Below are 20367 nucleotides of genomic sequence, written 5' to 3' on the forward strand. Positions count from 1 at the left end.
GTACAATTCAGCATCTGGTGTAAGTGTAACTATGAGTAAATTATATATAAAGATAACCAAGAGCCTTGAAGGGCCGAAAACTACTTTCCCTTTATCGTGTCAATCATACCTGAGGAAAAATACAATGGTTTTAAGTTCTGTTGAGTAAATTAGACCATTACAATACTTTCACAAAACAGAAAAACTACACAGACCTCAGTAATATTCTACGGTCTTATTCCACCCTTTATACATTGCATTCTATTGATTAAGTGTACATTTGATGAAACCAAATCAGCAATGTGACGAGCGGTAATATTTGGCCTAATGGTTCACGAAGACCCGACTTCAAAGACGGAGAAAACTAGTTTATTGAAAACACTCAAAACAAGACAGTGCACCTTAAGAAAGTTCCATTTCCTGAACACGTCCGAGAGCGAAATTGATCGTGTAAAACCTTGGATCTGATTGTAAAAAGTATTCCAAGGTAATATCTAAGATGGATGCATTATATGTACAAAATGACAAAACACTAATTGAGTATAGGTAACACTTGTCGACTGCGTATATGTACAGTATTGACGTATCAAACCAGTTTCAAATCAGCTCCACTCAAATATTCAACCGGTTTGAAAAGACTTTGGGCTAGAAAGCAATTCGTAATGATCAGCGAATAGGTAACAAGGCATTCATAACCAACCATTAGCACAATAAACATGGTATAATAGCTACATAGAGCATTATGAATGCTTTACAACATATTAAATATCTCAGTGCATTTATACAATAAATGAAATACAAAAGTCCCACGTATAAAAGAAAGTGTTTGTCATGCAAACTTTACCTGAAGGAGTACTTTACTAAAGTTCCATCCAATAACATTCCATGTCAAACACATTGTAAAGTGCTCAAAATGCTCTTTGTAGCTAGTGGGCAATATTGATTAAAAACTTGGAGAGTTTTATGTGCCAATAGTTGGATGTAAAGTCTAACCAGTAAAATGTAAAAAATGTTAAGTTGACTGAAGCAGTGGTTTCAGTGAATGATGGAAGCCACAATAACCAACTAAATAACTATCTTTAAAGTGGCAACGCAATGCAAGCAGGAGAGCACCACCTAAGTCTATCAGGGCCATGTAGAAAATACATGGGAGTAAAGAGGGAGGTAGGCATTACCGCCTTAAAACAGGCATCAATATCAGTTATTTCAATCTGGCAGACCAGTCAGTGCACAGACCCTGAGAAACTAGGGAAGGATTGTGCTCTCATACTTTACAAAATGGACACCTCACTTGAATACTCTTATTACTGTAATTCCCCATCCATTTACAACACCCAGCCCCTTGGCCTTGTCCCAGAACCTCACTACTGTAATCCCTATCCATTTACGACACCCAGTCCCTTGGCCTGGTCTCAGACCCTCACTACTGTAATCCCCATCCATTTACTACACCTAGCCCCTCAGCCTTATCCCAGAACCTCACTACTGTAATCCCCATCCATTTACTACACCCAGCCCTTTGGCTTGGTCCCAGAAGGGGATCGTACAAAACAGGATCAATGCATTAGCCAGCTAACTTTGATAAACAACCAGAAATAACATTTCATTTTCTCGTTCATTAAGAAAGTTGAACTTAGACATGTGTTTTTAAGTTGAGTCAAGCTTCTATTCCAAAAAAATCTAAAAGTTAATTCAGAATATTTAAGCAAATTAGCTGGCTAACACATTGGTCCTGCTTTGTAGTATACCGCTCAGGTCTGTATGCGTTTTAACCAACTACTCTGGCTAGCAATGTTATTGCTATTCAATGTAGGCTGGACAACAAGTCAAGACTCGGCCAAAATATATAGAGATCTGGGACCAGGCTACCACAACCCTCACTGGGCGAAACCAGTGAGACAAGCACCTCAATAAGAAATCAGTGCAGTACATCAGCCAGCCAATCGGAGCACAAGTTTGCAGATAAGGGACTAATTCTGTTCACAGAAGTAGTAGTAGTATTGTCCAGATCTGTGAAGTTTGCATCAACTATCACTAAAATAATTCCATATAACTCAATCATTTGTTCTACTTGTGTCATTAATATTAGGGTAATGAACCCTTGGAATGTACTTCCTGGTAACATGAAAAAAAATAATCAAGAAATAAAAAAATAATAAAACTAAAAAATGTTTGCCCAAGTATAATCAAGTCCTGAATACCTCTAAAATCAGTTAGCCAAGACATGGATTTTCACTTTTGGTATTCAAATGGCATACAGTAGTATACGGAGACTAAAAACAAAATGTTCGCCAAACAACTAGCTACATTTTAACTAGAACTTTTAGAACAAACTAATAAGTCAAAGATGAAAATATCTGTCACATGATCATTCAATGCAAAAGTAGCTATGCTAAATTCAGTCAGATTTCACTAATTCTGGGCATCAGGACAAATACAACCTTTTGGTCAACTGTGCTTAAATTTGGTCAATAACAGCACAACATCGCAATTTAAGTGAGAGTAAATTTAAAATAACTATTTCGTAAAATTCAACATGAAAAATGTATGCAGGCAAAAACGTACACATGTAAATTATTATTAAGTGTCAAAACCCCAGTAAACAGTTTATTACAACACAGAATCTATTTTAATATTCAAAGCAGAGACATTTACAAACATTATCCTAACGAGGAAAGTAGGGAGGGGCACGAGAGGAAATAAAGATGAAAAACCAAAGAAAAAAAAAACCTCCTGTAAAATCAACTCTAACCTGACAAAATGTACACATTATAGCAGTCAAAAGCTGTCCGTTTTGGAATAGAGCAGGCAAATGTAGTCATTTGTTATTTTCGCAAAGCTTGAAGAAGCCTGTCAACACAGGTAGGTAATCATTTTTTCGTTCACATCAAATAAAATTTCAGTAAAAATAAAAATAGCTGTTGAGTAGTTTTTTTTATATACCATGAGTATGATTTTAAAGAACACTACTTATAACCTTACACAGCTGTGAGCGATTCCCAGGTAGTCAGTCCCCTGGAAACCATGGAGACACAGACAGAGGGGGGGGCTAGTTGACAAGGCGATCCTGAAGTAGGGCCTGCTGGTTGTGACGAGGCGTCCTCGTCCCTGTCCTCTTCCGTAGGCTGAAATGTGTGAAAACGAAGGGTGGAGTTTGGTTTGGGGCAGCCCAACAATATACAGTTTGTTGTTTGTGTCATACCCCCTCTAATTTTACAGCATACACACAGAGGACACAAAACAAAGACATGCAGGTACTGCTTTTTCTAATGGTAGTCAACTTGTCAGAGTGATTCCACATTACAGTGAGTAAGGAAGAACAATGTAGTGCCCACAATGGCTGACCCTGCTATACTGTTGAGATCTGAATTTAGTAGGTTTTCAAATGTGCCATGCGCTAAGTGCTCAACTCATTTCAGAGAAGGTTTACAATCAATTTGTGTGGATAGGATAAACCTGTTTAAGGGTGCTCACAAAACATCTTATAATCTAATGTAGAAGTGCATGGGCAGAAGATGGTATCTACAGAACGCTCAATCCCAACCCCTAGACCGTACGTACTTCTCAATATCTTTAGAGGATTTCACAGATGGACACAATATGGTATTAAGTCTACCTTGTCCTCTGATAGGTGGAAGTAATGTGAGAATTCCACCTATCAAATCCTCTCAGATTTTCAACAAGTCCATAAGACCAGAAGGTCTAAGCGGCCGGTTTGGGATTGGTCCCCTAGTCTAAGAGGTGACGAGGGCATAGTTTTTCCAGAAGTTATCCCGGATTTTACCTATTGGATAGGATTTAAACGCATAGAAATAATAAATAGAACAGACGATTCATTGACTTGGATGCAGACCCTTGTTCTAGTCATTCTACAGCTATGCATTTAAACCTATCCGATAGGTGAAATCCAATTAGATAACATATGGAAAAAAATAAACTGGGCCTGGAGCATTGGGAAAAGCAGAGGACAAACATGGTCAGGTTTACATAGAGGAACAGTAGTATTACATCAGGATGAATGTATAAAAACACTCTTATATCAGTAGTCTGAAACAACTCACAAAGCTAGATCCTGGCATGCACAGGACAACATTACACTGACAATTCATTGGAATTGCAAACCACATAACCATTCATTAATATTGCAGTTCATAGATCACTCCAGACAGTTTCCAAACTCATACACCAGGTAAAGGAATATGCTGTACGGTTTGGTTGTCTTTGACAATTTCCATTAAAAAAATAACTATAATTATTAGTTTAATTGTTTATCAATACCATTTTTAATCAAATTAAATTGAAGCCAGGTACTGCTAATGAGTGAATTTACATGGTGCATAGTTGGCAATATCACATTTAAAAAGTGAATAATACCAACATTTCATTGAACAGATGTCCCATCACCCTCCACAATCATTTCTGATCCATTGAGCATCTCAAAGGGCCCACAGCATCATCAAGACATGTTCTCAAAACACTACAAATCAATTAGAATTATAACTAACGGATTAAAGAAATGTGACCAGGTATAGTCCTGGTACTAACTTCCTGCAGAGTCTATTTTTACAGGAGACATTGAAAGTGTTTAAGGTGGTTGAACAGTCATCAAAATGACCCTTCTTGAGATGGTGTGGACACCAATGAGTGTTGCAGGAACCACATGATGCGTAGTTGTGAAGGATGAATACACCAGAGAGAGAGAGAGAAACTGTTAAAACAGCAGCAGAAATATGTTATCAGGAAATCAGGGCTGCTTTCTCCATGCCTGCAAAACATCACTGACACCTATAGACAAATTGGAAAAATAGCTAGTCATTTCTTCCCTGTAGTGGGCACATGTGATCCCAACGCTGAATGAAACAACGTCAGGATCTGTGAACATAGATTGACAGGTAGTAAGCATAGATCAAAGCATTTCCTTTACCATGAAGTGAGACAAATAGGACTGTACAGGATAATAAAGTAACCCCCTCTTAGGTTTGTTCCCTTGAGATTTAAAAGTAATGACCAAAACTAAGATTTTTAGATTGATTTGTCAGTTGTATTATTAAAAGGATTACATTTATTTGAATAATTTAACAAAATGCCATTGCCATTTAATAATGGAGAAAAAAAATGCAGAGAAGTTACTTCATCGAACATGTACATTCAAAGGAGTAATCCCATTTAATGCAAGCATGGAGTCACTAACCAATATAATATATATAACAACCGGTAATACAATCAGATGTTGTATACATTCAAATCACTATTGGGATTTACAACGTCAACATTCAATTTGAGTGAGCATCAACCCATTTAAAAATAGGACAAATAGCACAACATTCTTTTCTTGACTACGCCATTTCAGTGAAACACCCATTGACCTTCAATTCCTACAAGATATTTGCCAAGGTACCATGTCAAAATTGTCTGGCCGTCGATTTCAAACTACAGCCTAAAAACAAGACAACCGACAGTAAAATCTTGAGATCCACTTCAAATAGGTGTACCATTTAAACCTAAAATATCCACATTAACAAAATGGCTGCCATTGAATTGTGGACAATAGTGATGATTCTTTAATCCTGATTGAAATATCAGATAAGTACTGTATCTGTATTGATTGATATTTTCAGCATCTTTGAAGTACTGTACCTCGGGCAAAAATATTTCTATTGTTTTCTTATTTGTTTACAAGATCAGCACATTGTGATGCACAGTATTAAGGGATGAAAAGTAATCAAATTGACCGAAAATTTACAGGCAAACAGAAATTGCTAGGGCCCTATAAAATCTATTGAATTTCCCCCCCCTGCCTATTTTCATTTTAAATGTATAAAAACATTGGATGTTAAGTACACAACCATGATTCCACATCAGCAGACCAGAAATGTACATTTTTGGGTGTAGTTACCTTTTAATTCAACTGTGCACCAGCAAGCATCACTTTGGTTAGCGATGTTTCTGTAGCACTCATGTGATGGCAGAGTTTGCTAAACAAATGGCCAGTGGATTTATGCAAATAATCATGATACCATTCTGCCAAGTAAATATGAACTACAGAGAAGCCTTTTGGGAAAACCTTTCCATCTACCAGAAGACTGTTGTCATTATATTAGCATCATCGCTAACGGCTTAACAAAGTGGTGGACAAATTTAATTTTCAAATAGCTTCAACACATTTAGTTGACGTCCTACTAGCTTCAATTCCCTTTAGTTGATTTCCTGCTAACATTATTGAATCATTCCGTTTTAATGTCTGGATTCTGCGATTCTGTCCGCGTTCTCCACAGCGTGGATTTTATAGGGCCCTACATGGCCATGAAGTAAATATATATATATTATCATCATCATGTATGTATGTTACCATCAAGATATACAAAATGGATCAAAACCTGAGCCCAAATTTTTTGGAACTCAAACCTTCAATGTTAGGGAACAAACGCAAAAAAATGGCACATACAGAAATGATATGTAAAAGGTAAAAACCGGGTTCATCTTATGTTAACAGCACCAAAAGCAGTAGCAAGACTCAAAATGCTCTGTTTTACAAAAATGGGGCTTTAGAGTGAAGACCATGACCAACGATGCTACAGGACACATAGCGGGCTAGTTACCACATTCCTGTCAACCGGTAAGGGAGTATGACCAGGTAACTATTGGCCTAAAATTAATATAGACAAAACATTTTACGAGCTTGATATCAATGCCATTAATTATACAAAAACATTATCAAAATCCCTTTTGTTCAAGACCATCAATTTCAGCGTGATGAAATGAAAAATATGTCAAAGACATTTGTCAAGTTCACAGACAATATACCAAAATCGTTTCAATTTTTAAACTCCAAAACCATACTTTGGCTTATACTATAGGTTAGAGAACTGACAGTGGTTTTAAAATAGTTTAGACATTTCAATTGGCATGTAACCATTACCTCAGGTTAACAAGAGTCAGGAAACACCTAGAGTTTGGTCATCATTTGGTGGCCTACAAAACAATTCATACAACCCCCTTAAGTTGTACCTTGACAACGTTTGAACACTGAAAAATGTACACTAATCATTTCTTGGCACATTGTGGCATCAGTGTCAAAGAAACCCTTCAATAAACAATTTGCGTATTTTACAACTTTCACAGGTGTTGATCACTGGTCATATAAAGTACTTTTTCAAAGGTTTAAAAAACATTTTCAAGCTTAGCAGGGCTTACATATAAAACCTCCCCTACAACACACATGCAGTAGAAGCCTGACGACACAGTCAATGTTCAAAGGATGAAAGTAAAACACGGTCAAAAGCTACAAGTTTCAGACAAATAATATACACACACCTACCAGCAATGAGTCAGTACTGGTCAATACTACAACAATGACTGATGGAACAATGCCTTACCTACCACCTCCACCTACCGTAGGCTCCGTAGGGCGCGTCATGTCCCGCTCTGGGCCTCTTGTTCTGGGGCGTAGCGACCCGGCCCCTGGCCTGCATTAAGCTGAGGGAGAAGAGTGGTGAGACCGTTACGGGTAAGGAGTTTGAACGGGCATACACACCTCCCCTAACGATGTCGGTACTCCCTCTCACGGTCTCTTTCGCGTTCACGTTCTCTGTCCCCGCGGTGCCGTTCTCGCTCCCGGCTGCGTTCGCGGTAGTAGTCCTCGTGGCGGTCGCGGCTACGGGACTTGTGGCGCCGGCTCTTCTCCCGGGATCGGCTGTGGTCACGCTCCCTCGACCTCTCGCGTCTTTTGGGGGCAGAACTTACATTCATACATCAAACTCTTAACCCACCGCCAAAGCAGGTCTGTCCATCGGCCAAAACCATCAATAATACCATAAATAATGACGTCATCAATACAACTGTCAGTAACACTTTGATCTGTCAATCAATTACATTTGAGACAATATTACAGAGCGTTTTATAGTAAGTGCATTCAACTAAAGTGGATGAAACATCTCAGCACCACTCCCAGTCAATAAGAACAGGAATACAAGCACAATGACTAGCAGGTACTGATCATCACCATGAGTTATCAGACACCTTCAATTCATTCATATCACTTCTCTCAGTTGTCTATTATAAGAACCAGGGTTGGAGTCAAAGATCGGTAAATTCCATTATAATTCCAGTCAATTCAGAAAGTAAACCATATTAAAATTCAAGAAGAATTTGAATTTCTGTGTGCTTCCTGAATTGAAATGGAAGTGACCCCCCCAACCCTGATAGGAACCACAGGAGAATGAGGAAGAGGTTGTATTTACCTGGAGGCAGAGCCGTAGGACTTGTTCTCGATGCCGTGGAGACAGTCCTGCAGAGAGCTGATGAGAACTTTGCAGCGGTCGTCAGCAGATACCTTAGACTGCTTGATCAGAGAGATGGCTGTCACCAGAGTCTCTATGGCACTGCCATAGTCAGCTAATGGACAAAGGAAGACATCACATGGGTATAGCTCAGACACTTAGATAAGGGACACTTGTGAAAGTACGCAATAAAATCTACAAGCAGCACATAGACAAAATGTGTGTGTGTGTATTCAGCCCCTCTGGCCCTCTGTAGAGTGTGTTGTAGTATTTGTGAGGTGTGTGTGAGTGTGTATTCAGCCCCTCTGTAGAGTGTGTTGTAGTATTTGTGAGGTGTGTGTGAGTGTGTATTCAGCCCCTCTGTAGAGGGTGTTGTAGTATTTGTGAGGTGTGTGTGAGTGTGTATTCAGCCCCTCTGTAGAGGGTGTTGTAGTATTTGTGAGGTGTGAATGTGTATTCAGCCCCTCTGTAGAGTGTGTTGTAGTATTTGTGAGGTGTGAGTGTGTGTTTAGGGCATGATCCATACCAGCGCTAGCATCTGACACCGCCCTAGAGATGGCACTACTGGAGATGGCTCGGTTCCGGTTCATGATCTCCTCAAACTCTGCCTCGCTCAGCGGTGTCCGCGCCGACTCCATCTCCCTGGGACAGAGACAAGCAGGAAGGAGACAGCATCAAGATCTAAAAACAACGGTCCTCTAACTCAATGACAAACTCAGAACCACCAGATACAGGAAAGAGGATGTTGAACAGGAAGGAAAAGCTATTTTTTCAATGAGTCTTTCCTAACTCCTCGCCTTCTCAAAAGTCATTGGAGGAGAAGGTCAGAGGGGAGTGACCATGGCTGTTCTCCACCAATGAATTTTGCGAGGTTGCAAGATAGAGAAATTGATCAAGAGCAAGGAGAGACTGAGAAAACAGAGGGGTGAGACAATCAGATGAGTCAAGGAACACACAGTTAATGGACAGCTAAAACTACACAGCAGATGCAAACCACGTTATCCAAGCCTGTGGGAATGAACACCAGTGATAACTAGCTCATCTAAGGAAATACACAAGACACACCACACAGTTCACTAACGCTTATCAAACCCGTAGCTCGGCCAATCCATCAACCACAACAAGCATCCACTCTCAAAATGCAACAAAGCCAGGCACCAGGTCATTACAGGGGAAGCTAGTTCCTAATGCTGGTTCAGCGGTCTGGCAGTATTTCTACTAACCCTGGGTCACTCGCATTGTGCAAGTGTTGGCCGCCATTTTTCAGATCGACCAAACCCTCGTTAATCCAGGGGGGGTCTGGGCAGCCGCGGGGCAGGGGGGCCCTGAGGTCAAACTCACAGATTAGCGGGGGACGCTGGTTACTGTAGGCAGCCAGAGGAGGGAGGGAGGGAGGGATGGAGGAAGGGAGATTCAGGAGGGTCACTAAAGAAACCACGCTTCTTAGTCAAAATACTAACGTAAAAGACCCCCTTTAAAAGACGCCCCCACACAAACACAAACGATGGCGGACTGTTGCTAAGGGAACCTGACAGTGCTATAATAGAAGGTGTTGGAGGATTTCCTTGTGTTGCTTCTACCACAGCTGTTCTACATACTGAAATAAATTCTGACTAAAACTGGCAGTATTTGACATTCAATAGATCAGTTTTCTTCAAACACGAACCATCATCTAGAGTACAGTAAATGAAGTTGGAACAGAACCAATGAAGAAGAGGAGGAGGGAAACAACTGACTTTCTGTAGAACTGGCAGTACGTGATGTCATGATCCTGTTGGGTTATATTACCTGCCGGCGGGTCCGAAGTCTCCCCGGTCATATGGAGGTGGCCGTCCATAGGGGTCGTTGGGCCCGTTGGGGCCCCTGCCGTCCCCTCCAGGAGGGCCCCCCATGTTGTTAGGACCCCCAGGAGGAGGGAAGAACGCTGGGTTGACATGGGGAGCCGGTGGGGGACCTCCAGGTCGGGGCCCGGTCATGTGTGGTGGGGGAGCGAGGGCCAGAGGCGGTCCAAGGGGACCAGGGGGGCGAGGAGGAAAATGACCAGGGGGTGGAGGGCCCTGTTGGGGGGGTGGGGGGCCAGGAGGAGGGCCGAAGCCGTGTGGGGGAGGGCCAGGGGGGAGAGGACCCATGGGGGGCTGGCCAAACTGGCCGGGGAACATGACCGGGGGTGGTGGGCGGTCACCACGGTTGGGGGGGCCTTGCATGGGAGGGGGGAGGCCCTGTCCTGGGGGAGGGGGGCCTAGGGGTCCAGGGGGACCTAGTGGGCCAGGAGGGGGTCGAGGTGGGCCCTGCATACCACCTGGAACACAGAAACACAAAACAGAACCTTCTTGAGTTTGGATTCACTACCAACTGTTTGAAAGCAAATTAAAGCATTGTGGTGTCCCAGTGTCAGCAGGCGGCACCGAGCAGCTCCCAGTGTCAGCAGGCGGCACCGAGCAGCTCCCAGTGTCAGCAGGCGGCACCGAGCAGCTCCCAGTGTCAGCAGGCGGCACCGAGCAGCTCCCAGTGTCAGCAGGCGGCACCGAGCAGCTCCCAGTGTCAGCAGGCGGCACCGAGCAGCTCCCAGTGTCAGCAGGCGGCACCGAGCAGCTCCCAGTGTCAGCAGGCGGCACCGAGCAGTTCTTGGAATCCAGAGACCACAAACAGGGAACTCAAGTACTGCAGCAAATGTCTTAGCTTGGGTTTGATGACTTCTGGATAGGAATTGGGCCATTTTAAGTTGCATGACGTGTTAGTGAAAATGTTAAAATGTGTGATCCTGTATGTTTCAGTCACTGCCTTGGCGGCCACCTTGACTTAGTGGGATCAAAGTTAAAGCTTAGAAGGAAACACAGCAAAGGACTGAAACAGAAGCCGTGAACACTGACGGTGTACAACGTGAAGGACCACATTTACATCTCTGAATGTTTGACACAAGGGGTGGGCTGCATCAACTCTTAAACTGGGTTAAATCAAATTATCTATTCATCTTGTTGCACCACATTTTAAATTAATCCTAGTTAAATTAAATCCTTCCTCTAATCTAAATTTAGTTTTCAATTTAACCCTAGATACATTTGAAGCCTGTTGCTCAATGAATACAAAAAGTTCAGATTGGAGATGAATTCTAAACTGCCCCTTGTGGTGGAACTGATAAAATGGCAGCATATCTACAGTGGAGACCAAAACGACACTTCCTCAGAGAATAAATTACAGACAGGTTGAATCCGTTGAGGTTTAGAATAATTAACTCATTATTAGTAGGCTATTTACGTTCCCAATTTGTACAACAATTGAATTGGGGCTTGTGATATGCCCAGCCTTGGTAGGAATGATGATGTTATGGAACATGCTGTAACGGGCCTGATAACGCTAACATTGTAGTGAAGTAGCATTAACGTTCATTTTAACATGCGTTATAGGCATTGATATTTGCCTGTTATTTATGCTCACTAAATATTGGTGGGTTGAGTTGTCCATCGTCATAATAGGAGTTATGGAGAGGGGCAAACTGCTGGGGAATCATCTCTCATATCTTCTGGGTGATGGAGGCCCTCCCTCCGGTCTGAAACAGACCCCGCGTCTAATCTGCCGCATCCTTTTTGGCTTTCGCGCTTAACTTTTATCCAGCCTGCTTTCATCTGATTTAGGTCCCTCTTCTCTTGAATCCGTGTGGATCCATTAAATCTGTTGCATAAAATGGTCCAAGTGTCTTCCTTCTTTTTGACAGTCGTGTGGTCTGTCTTTTTATCCCCCAGCACATTACTAAATTCCCCCAGCACATTACTAAATTCCCCCAGCACATTACTAAATTCCCCCATCAGCTCTGACAATATATATTTATTTTTTCATAAACTGATACATTTGAACTTCTTTGACGTGCCATGATCAGGTGGCTAGCGGTCAAATAATACATGGCTAAATAACGTTAAGTAATGACAATACATAATATGGTATGCTAGCTAGCTTGGTTTATAAACTAGCTAGCTACAGTTGCTAACAAATTAGTTCTGTCTAGTACTGGAAAATAACAGATTTTATTTCAAATCAGCCAACCCATGAGAACCTTTCACGATGGAGTTACAGTAGTTCTAACATTACATTGTTTTTATTTTATCAAGAAACAGCAACTTTGTGGCCTCATTTGTCAAGTAGGCTAGCTACTTCGTTTCAATTCACGAAATACCGAATATATTGGTGTAACATGTCACTAATCATATTTTTAAACCGTTAATCACGGATTTACTGATCCAGATTTTAAATGAAGTGGTGCAACACATCCCAGATTAATTATAACCCTAGATTAGCTCTAATCCCAGATTAATTATAACCCTAGATTAGCTCTAATCCCAGATTAATTATAACCCCAGATTAGCTCTAATCCCAGATTAATTATAACCCCAGATTAGCTATAATCCCAGATTAATTATAACCCTAGATTAGCTCTAATCCGAGATTAATTTATACCATGTTGGTGCAACCCACCTTAGGTGTCCTGTGAATCAAAATTAAAGATTTAGCGAGACCAACATTTTAGATTTTTACAGATATTAGCAATGAAAGCCAAGAACCAGTAGGCCGAGTATCAGGACAGACTGGTCTGGATGGCTGGAAAGACCAGCTTGGTATGGAGCAGACAGGACAGACAGGTCTGGATGGCTGGAAAGACCAGCTTGGTATGGAGCACACAGGACAGACAGGTCTGGATGGCTGGAAAGACCAGCTTGGTATGGAGCAGACAGGACAGACAGGTCTGGATGGCTGGAAAGACCAGCTTGGTATGGAGCACACAGGACAGACAGGTCTGGATGGTAAGAAGTCAGCCATCCAAGACACCTCTTCTATACTCATTGTGTTGTCTAACTTCAGGTGTGCTGGCCAGGACACGGTCAGAACAGCCAATAGAAACAGAACAAGCAACACATCATATAAAGATTGACAGTTAAGACAGAATGAGCAATAACCCAGGACATAAAGTGGGGGGGAAGAAGAAGAAGCTTGGTCAGTCAGTCAGAGTGAGCCCAGGACTCCAAAGACAGACAGGCCTTAATAAAGAGGCTTTGTCAGTCAGTCTGCCCAGGACTCCATAGACAGAGGCCTTAATAAAAAGAACATGTAAGCAGGGGGGGAGAGGGGGCGGGGGGAAATCATTCTTATTTAGTACATTAGCACTGTGAAGGGTTGCAAAAATCCAAAACATTACCAAAATTCCCCAAAATCCCAGGTTGGAGGATACCATTGCAGCAAATTCCCTGCAGATTACATAAATCCTCCAACTGGGATTTGTGGAAAATCTGGGATTTTTGGGAAGATTTGGGGAAATTTGCCAACCCTAGCACTGTTGTCAACAGGAGTCGAGGCATTTCACCTCTGGGTCGCCAATTCCCATCACGTCCCGGCGGGAAGCAATTGAAATTCATATCCATCAGGTGGCCTTCTTGGTGTCTATGGTTAATGAGTTCAGGTGGCCTCATCCCCGACCCTAGTGGGAGAAAAACACAATCACAACCAGGCTGGTGCCACAGTGACCTCACTGGCCATTCGGCCAATGGCAGCAGCGCAGCTAGCAACATAGGAAGAAGTTGCCAAAGCAAAAAATAAAGTGTTTTTTTTTTATCTGAAGGGGGTAAAGATGGGACAAACTAGATAACACAGATGTTGAATATTACCCCCCTCCCCCCCAATCCAAGTACTTCACTCAACTTCTGAAAGCAAGGGGACAGAGAACAGGAGTCAGACTGGATTGAAACGGACACATGTGAAGAGAGATGGTAGGTTGGTGCTTTCCAACCAATCCTTTCCACATATGGTCACATGGAAGACAGGATAACACACAAGACAGGAGGAGAGGACCCATCTTCAGTTCAGTCCATAACACCAACAGTACTGGCCTGGCTGTCAGTGTAAGATCCATTCACACTGCTTACAGCAGAAACAGTACAACAGAAAGGAAGCCATTTCATTGGTTGTAGTCAGGGCACGGTTTAAATTTAACCAATTAAAATGGGCTTCCTTTCTGGTGTACTGTTTTTCCAGGGTATCTGCAGGTTCTATTTAGTTGAATTTAAGACTTAAAAACCTTTTTAATGCCACTTGGAATGCAATTTAATAGTTCTTTTGAGGTCTGCCACAGCTGCTAATATTCCCTCCAGAAATGAGCCCATGTTGGCAAAAAGTAGTCTTTTTAGGACTGGCTGTTTTTCCAGTGCCAAGACAGACATAAAATAAGTTAGCCATTTCATCTATTTGTTCAGGAAACGCATGATGGTTATATTTTCATGTGCTAGAAAATAAAGGAAAGCCGCACACTCTAAGAGCTCAGATGCAAAAATTTAATCACCAACGTTTCGACAGCGAAGCTGTCTTCATCAGGGTATCATCAAACACTGCGAGATGAGTCATTTATATAGTGTCAAGAGACACACAGGTGTTTGTAATCATGGCCAAGTATGGCCTAATATCATTGGTTAACTCAAATATTTAAAAAAATGGCATACAAAGAACATACAAAAAGACAAACAAATGGATAGCATACGATCATAGCATTTGTAGTCTAAAATGTTTCTAACAAACAATTACAATGGCAAAATCACAATCACAAGAATGTCTTCAGATCAAAGTCTATGTTGAGACCGAAGGGAGCAAGGGTCTTTAAATTAAAGATCCAGGCAGCCTCTCGTTTCAACAATAAATTATCAACATGTCAAAATAGGATCCAGAATAATCAGATATCCCATTGGGCATCTTTACAGATGCAATTAGCCATCCGAATGTTCGTCTCTGCGTTACCCATTGGCCTATGGAACTATGTCACCCGCCCGAGGCGAGTGGGATACACATTAGCTAGATCGCTATAGTCTGAATATGAGACTGCTGTTAGATAGCCATGCAATTGATTTAACAGGAAATGTAATGTCCTACAAAAACGCTCCATCGGTAGACCTATATAAGCTACTTGTATCCACCGTGAATGGCCCACTCCGCTCCACTCCACTGTGACATCATCTCAATGACATACTCTGTAAAGTGGTGTTATTGGTCCACTCCGCTGTGACATCTCAATGACATACTCTGTAAAGTGGTGTTATTGGTCCACTCCGCTGTGACATCTCAATGACATACTCTGTAAAGTGGTGTTATTTCATCAATATTGACAGTTGAAAAATAATTGTTACACTCACAATAATGGGCTAATAGCAGTACGGCCAAATGTTCTAATCATTTTAGATTCAAAAATAAATAGAATAGCTAAATAAATAAATAAAATAGCAAAATTAATCCTTGGTAATACTTTCTTAAAACAATTTCATATAGCCTAATAGGCCCCCCAAGTTTAGACTGGGATTAGAATGACAGAGATTAGACAGTTAAACTCTAAAAATAAGGAGTTAAATGTTCAAGGACAGACACGTCAGAACAAACTTCCTTTAGAGTTAGGGAGTCTACTACCATCTATTATTCCCTGTAGTGAATCGTATTCAATGCGTTTGCATTGGGGCTAATAGCAGTAAGGCCAAATAAAAATGTTAATCCCCACAAAAATGTTGCTATATATTTTGATACTTCAAGGGGTCTTAAAATTCAAAAGCAAATACACTGAACTAAAATATAAAGACCCAACACATAAATTGTAGGTCCCATGTTTCATAAACAATATATATCTCAAATGTGTCAAAATTTGTTTACATCCCTGTTAGTGAGAATTTCTTGTTTTCCAAGATAATCCATCCACTGGACAGGTGTGGCATATCAAGAAACTGATTAAACAGCATGATCATTACACAGGTGCACCTTGTGCCTGGGTGACAATAAAAGGCCACTAAAACACAATGCCACAGATGTCTCAAGTTGAGGGAGTGTGCAATTGGCATGCTGACTGAATTAATGTCCACCAGAGCTGTTGCCAGAAAATTGAATGTTCATTTCTCTACCACAAGCCACCTTCAACGTCATTTTAGAGAATTTGGCAGTACATCCAACCCGCCTCACAACCGCAGAACACGTGTATGGCTTTGTGTGGGCGAGCAGTTTGCTGACGTCAACGTTGTGAACAGAGTGCCCCATGGTGGCGGTGGGTTATGGTATGGGCAGGCATAAGCTACGGACAACCTACACAATTGCATTTTATATCGATGGCAATTTGAATGCGGAGATACCGTGGCGAGATCCCGAGGCGCATTTTGTTTAAGGTATCTGTGACCAACTGATAACTAATCATGTGAAATCCATAGATTACGGCCTAATTTATATATTTCAATTGACTGATTTCCTTATGTGAACTGTAACTCAGTATAATTTTAAATTCTTGCATGTTGCGTTTATTTTTGTTCAGTATAGTAAAATGATCCTTGGTATGACCTTGTTAAAATAATTCCATATAGCTTAGTAGAACCCCACTCCCCGGCTTAGACAGGGCTTTGACTTATGGGTAACAGTAAGTCCATTTAACAACATGTGGTTGGATAGCTCTCTCCAACATCTTGAAAGTGGCCTCCAGTATTATGACCTTCCGTTGTTTAGATTTTTTTGCCGCGTGTCAACAATTAAGCAGCAGCACAATATAACAAACACTGTAGTCATCTCGGTCACATTTTTTAAGACCTTTGAAAACTGAATTTAAGATATTTTAAGACTTCTAAATCAATTTAAGACAGACTATAAGAACCAGCAGACACCGTGGTTTTAGCTGAGAGCAGTGTGAACGGACCTGGAGTGGGAAGAGTACTCACCTGGGAAGTGTGGCGGTGGCCCTCCGGGTCCGATGGGCCCAGGGAACCGGTCTCCTCCAGGGCCAGGAGGGCCAGGGAAGCGGCCTCGGCCTCTACCCATGCCCATGGGGAAGCCACCGCGGGGGCCCATGGTGGGGGGTCCCGCCTTCCCATCGCCGGACATCTGCCCACCCGATGTACCTGGGCATAAAGGGAAAGAAGAGGGCGGAGAGAACATTCAAATCCCCAACTCACTGTGCTCACCCAATTAGTTAGTTCTGAGCGCTAAAACTCTAATTAGTTCACTAAATCAATGCATTTATTCAAATAAATGTAGTTATTAATCAAAATTATAAACTATTTTTCTGGAATTTCTGCATTGACAGCAGAGGCAGATTCAAGCCCCAAATACTTGGGTCTGCTTCAGTGTATTTGGGTCTTGCCAGGTTATCAGACCTACCTTGTCATTAAACCATGCAGAAAAACCAGATTATTAACATAAGAATTATTCTAGGACTCTAATTGGCCATCCCAGCGGGAGGCACGCAGGTTCACCTACTTTTCCGAGACTGCATCTCGAACTGGCTGAGGGACTGCTTGTTGCAGGGGGTAACAATGGGGTTCTGTCCGTGTAGCTCCCGTTTAGCCAGCAGGTCCAGTAGCTTCCTAGAGGACGCGTCTGAGCCCACACACACCAGGGCAAACCTAATGGGACACACCAGGGCATAACAGGACCAAGTCACCATCTATTTCTTTCCTTCTGGCTTTTATTTGGGCATTTCTTTCTGTTTATCTCTTTAAAATAATTGAATAAATGAGGCTCAGAGTACAACTACCTGTGTGTAGTTCAAAGGTATTAGGAAAGTCATCCACAAAAAAAACACTGTCTGTTGAGAGTGTCAGTGTGTAATATGAGGGATCATGAAAGGCAAGGAGGAAGCTCACCCTTTACTCTGCCCGTTGGCTCTGTTCTCAAAGAACTTGATCTCCAGCAAATCCTTAATGCCTATTGATCCAATGGCGTCTGTCAAATCTTCGTCTGTTGTCCACTGGAAAGGGGAGGCACTTTTTTACATCAAGACCCATTACATAATTGATGCACATTAAGGGCTGGTGTCCCTGACCCCCACTAAGCCCATCTCTAGACTTAAAAAAAAAACACTTCCAATGGCGATTCTCAAAGACCCACTGAGCACGTTTTTTAACTCCGGAAGTAAGCTTAATGTGGGTCTGAGTAACTGGCCCGTTTAGATGTATCTTTGTGATTCAGCAGACGCTCTTATCCAAACCCATAACCTACCCATGTGAGATTGCCTATGTACAGGGCGATCCTCTTGCCAGTGTACGTGTACACCACGTTGGGCGGGGTGCTCTTGTTCCCCTCGGAGCCAGCAGGTGGGGGTAGGTTGTCCAGGTAGTCCCGGTCCTCAGGTGCGTCTCCGTTATTATTGGCCGAAGGAGAGATAACATCGTCATACAAGTCTATCTGGTCATGGGCGGGGTAGTCTGATTCCTGTGGTGGGGGGGAATAGAACACAATGGGTCAACCTTACATCACAGTCAGTCAATCAATAGTTGTGCTCCAGGTTGTCTTTAATGCCCTTTGAGATTGTTCCTTCATGTCAATGTTGGGTCCTACAGTGATATCAACAAAGACGATCTGGAACAAGCCCAACAACACGCTTTGACACGTGTGGCGGTCAGAGAGCAGAATGAGGTCTTAGCCGTTTTGCAGTTACACGATTTGTGATATTCAGGACATGAAATACAAAAGAGGCAGACATTATTGCCTGAATAGGCAACAATGTGAGCCACATTATCTAGCCAACATTTCAATAGTAACAGTTTGTTGCCTAAAGCTGGTTCTATTTTCAGTCCAACAGCATGCATAACATTGTGGACAGTCCCCGTGCTAATGAGGTCCTAACAAACACCATCAAGTTACTTTGCTTTGAGTCAACAACACAGAATTTAGATAAGTAAAACATCCAAATGAGTGTTTGCAATATGCAGATTTGTTTGGTACAAATGGATACTGCTCTGGAGATTATGACTTGGAACATTTTTTAAATATCCCTTTAAAGTGCACAGAAGCACATTGAAAAGACTGCAAGTATGACCAACCTCGGCGAACACAACACTTCAGTCTACACACACTGCATCAGAGTGCAGTTGGCAATCTTTGCACAAAGCTGAAATGCAAAACCATAGAGATAACTGCATTTTTGTGTGAGAACTGGGTCAAATATCCCCAAGTAAATTTACAACCAGAGATAACAAGTCCTATGTGATTGATCAATGAGAATCAAACTAAAACTCAAAACGAATAGCATTTCCATCTTAACTCTTCTTGAACTGCACTGTTGGGTTAAGGGCTGTAAGTAAACATTTCATGGTAAAGTCTACAGTTGTTGTTTTCGGCGCATGTGACAAAAGTTTGATTTGAATAGAATTTCCATTTGGCATTAACAAACTACAGAAAAATAACAAAAATATCGGATTTAGAAAGGTAGTTGATAAAAAAAAATAACAAAATGATTCATGTTTGTGCAACATGGTATCTTGAAGACGGTTTTTGTTGCTTTGAGAAAAGACGAGCAACATCAACATAGCAGCTAACTTTAGCCTAGCCAGTAAGCAGGGGGAGTGACGCCGAGAGCAACAACCTTTTTAAAACAGTCTCCGACCGGAGGGAAACTACAAACCATCACTCCCCCCCAAAAAAACTCGTTATTAGCAAACAGTCCCTATTGTTTTATACTATTAGCTAAACAGTTACACGGTCATGTGTAACTAGGTAGTTGAACACCAGTATAATGTTAGCGCACGACGACAAACCAGGCCAGGGTTTTTGTGTTGCGCGGCCTTCCCCGCCACTTCGCCTCCAGTACAACAAGCTTCTGTCGTTAACAATGGAACGACCACGTTGGCTTGCAAAGTCAAACATATTTACCTACCAAATGTATACATTAGCCAACAAACATTATAGAAAACCAAGACGTACACAACATTCACGTTACTATTTTTTGTAAATATTTGACAAGCTATTGCGTAGTTGCAATTCAAAAACGCTGCGGCAAACACAGGCAACGCTTTGCAGGTCTCATCGGACGCCAGTTAGCTCGGTTTAACTTTCAATAAGCATTTTAGCGAATAAAAATCATAGGGCAAACCACAAATATGTCTATAACGGTGTAGGATTTAAGCAAATGTAACGGTTTGCATACCTGGTTGAAATCCTCTTCAACATCGGCGTAGATGTCGATGTGATCAACTCCGTCAGCCATTTTCCAGACCACCTCCTCCACCGATCGACCTGAACAAGACAAAATGCAAACAGGAAAGCAGAAAACGTCACATCTGGGATCAATAATCGAGTTATCACATTTTCTATTACAAACATTGCTAAATTGTTTGAA

At 41.8% G+C, this 20367-nt stretch overlaps 1 protein-coding gene across 6 annotated transcripts; it reads right to left on the reverse strand.

The window, feature by feature from the left end:
* Positions 1-332: 332 nt before the first annotated feature.
* Positions 333-20328, reverse strand: LOC106593552 (cleavage and polyadenylation specificity factor subunit 6). 6 transcript variants are annotated; one of them, XM_082977962.1, is made up of 12 exons: positions 20176-20328; positions 18249-18461; positions 17894-17997; positions 17508-17653; positions 16970-17149; positions 13609-13722; positions 10047-10557; positions 9482-9622; positions 8785-8900; positions 8220-8373; positions 7514-7717; positions 333-3104 (listed from the first exon to the last, which is right to left on the reverse strand). In XM_082977962.1, exons 1-11 carry the CDS (start codon positions 20233-20235, stop codon positions 7519-7521), a joined length of 1938 nt encoding a protein of 645 aa, XP_082834088.1. In that variant the 5' UTR covers positions 20236-20328; the 3' UTR covers positions 333-3104; positions 7514-7518. The 6 variants fall into 6 exon arrangements, with proteins under 6 accessions (XP_082834088.1, XP_082834089.1, XP_082834087.1 ...); XM_082977963.1 differs by having other exon boundaries at positions 7514-7702; positions 16970-17154; positions 17507-17653; XM_082977961.1 differs by having other exon boundaries at positions 16970-17154; positions 17507-17653.
* Between the last annotated feature and the right edge of the window lie 39 nt (positions 20329-20367).

This window comes from Salmo salar, chromosome 07 (genome assembly GCF_965601325.2).
Source record: "Salmo salar chromosome 07, fSalSal1, whole genome shotgun sequence".
NCBI lineage: Eukaryota > Metazoa > Chordata > Actinopteri > Salmoniformes > Salmonidae > Salmo > Salmo salar.

What these genes read in the sequence shown, in the direction of transcription:
- LOC106593552 (XM_082977961.1), bottom strand. Translation starts at nt 20,235, where the DNA reads ATGGCTGACGGAGTTGATCACATCGACATCTACGCCGATGTTGAAGAG. An exon ending in GACTTCGGACCCGCCGGCAG is followed by an intron (nt 9,623 to 10,046) that starts GTAATATAACCC and finishes GGCTGCCTACAG; the next exon opens with TAACCAGCGTCCCCCGCTAA. An exon ending in TCCTACGGCTCTGCCTCCAG is followed by an intron (nt 7,718 to 8,219) that starts GTAAATACAACC and finishes TATGAATGTAAG; the next exon opens with TTCTGCCCCCAAAAGACGCG.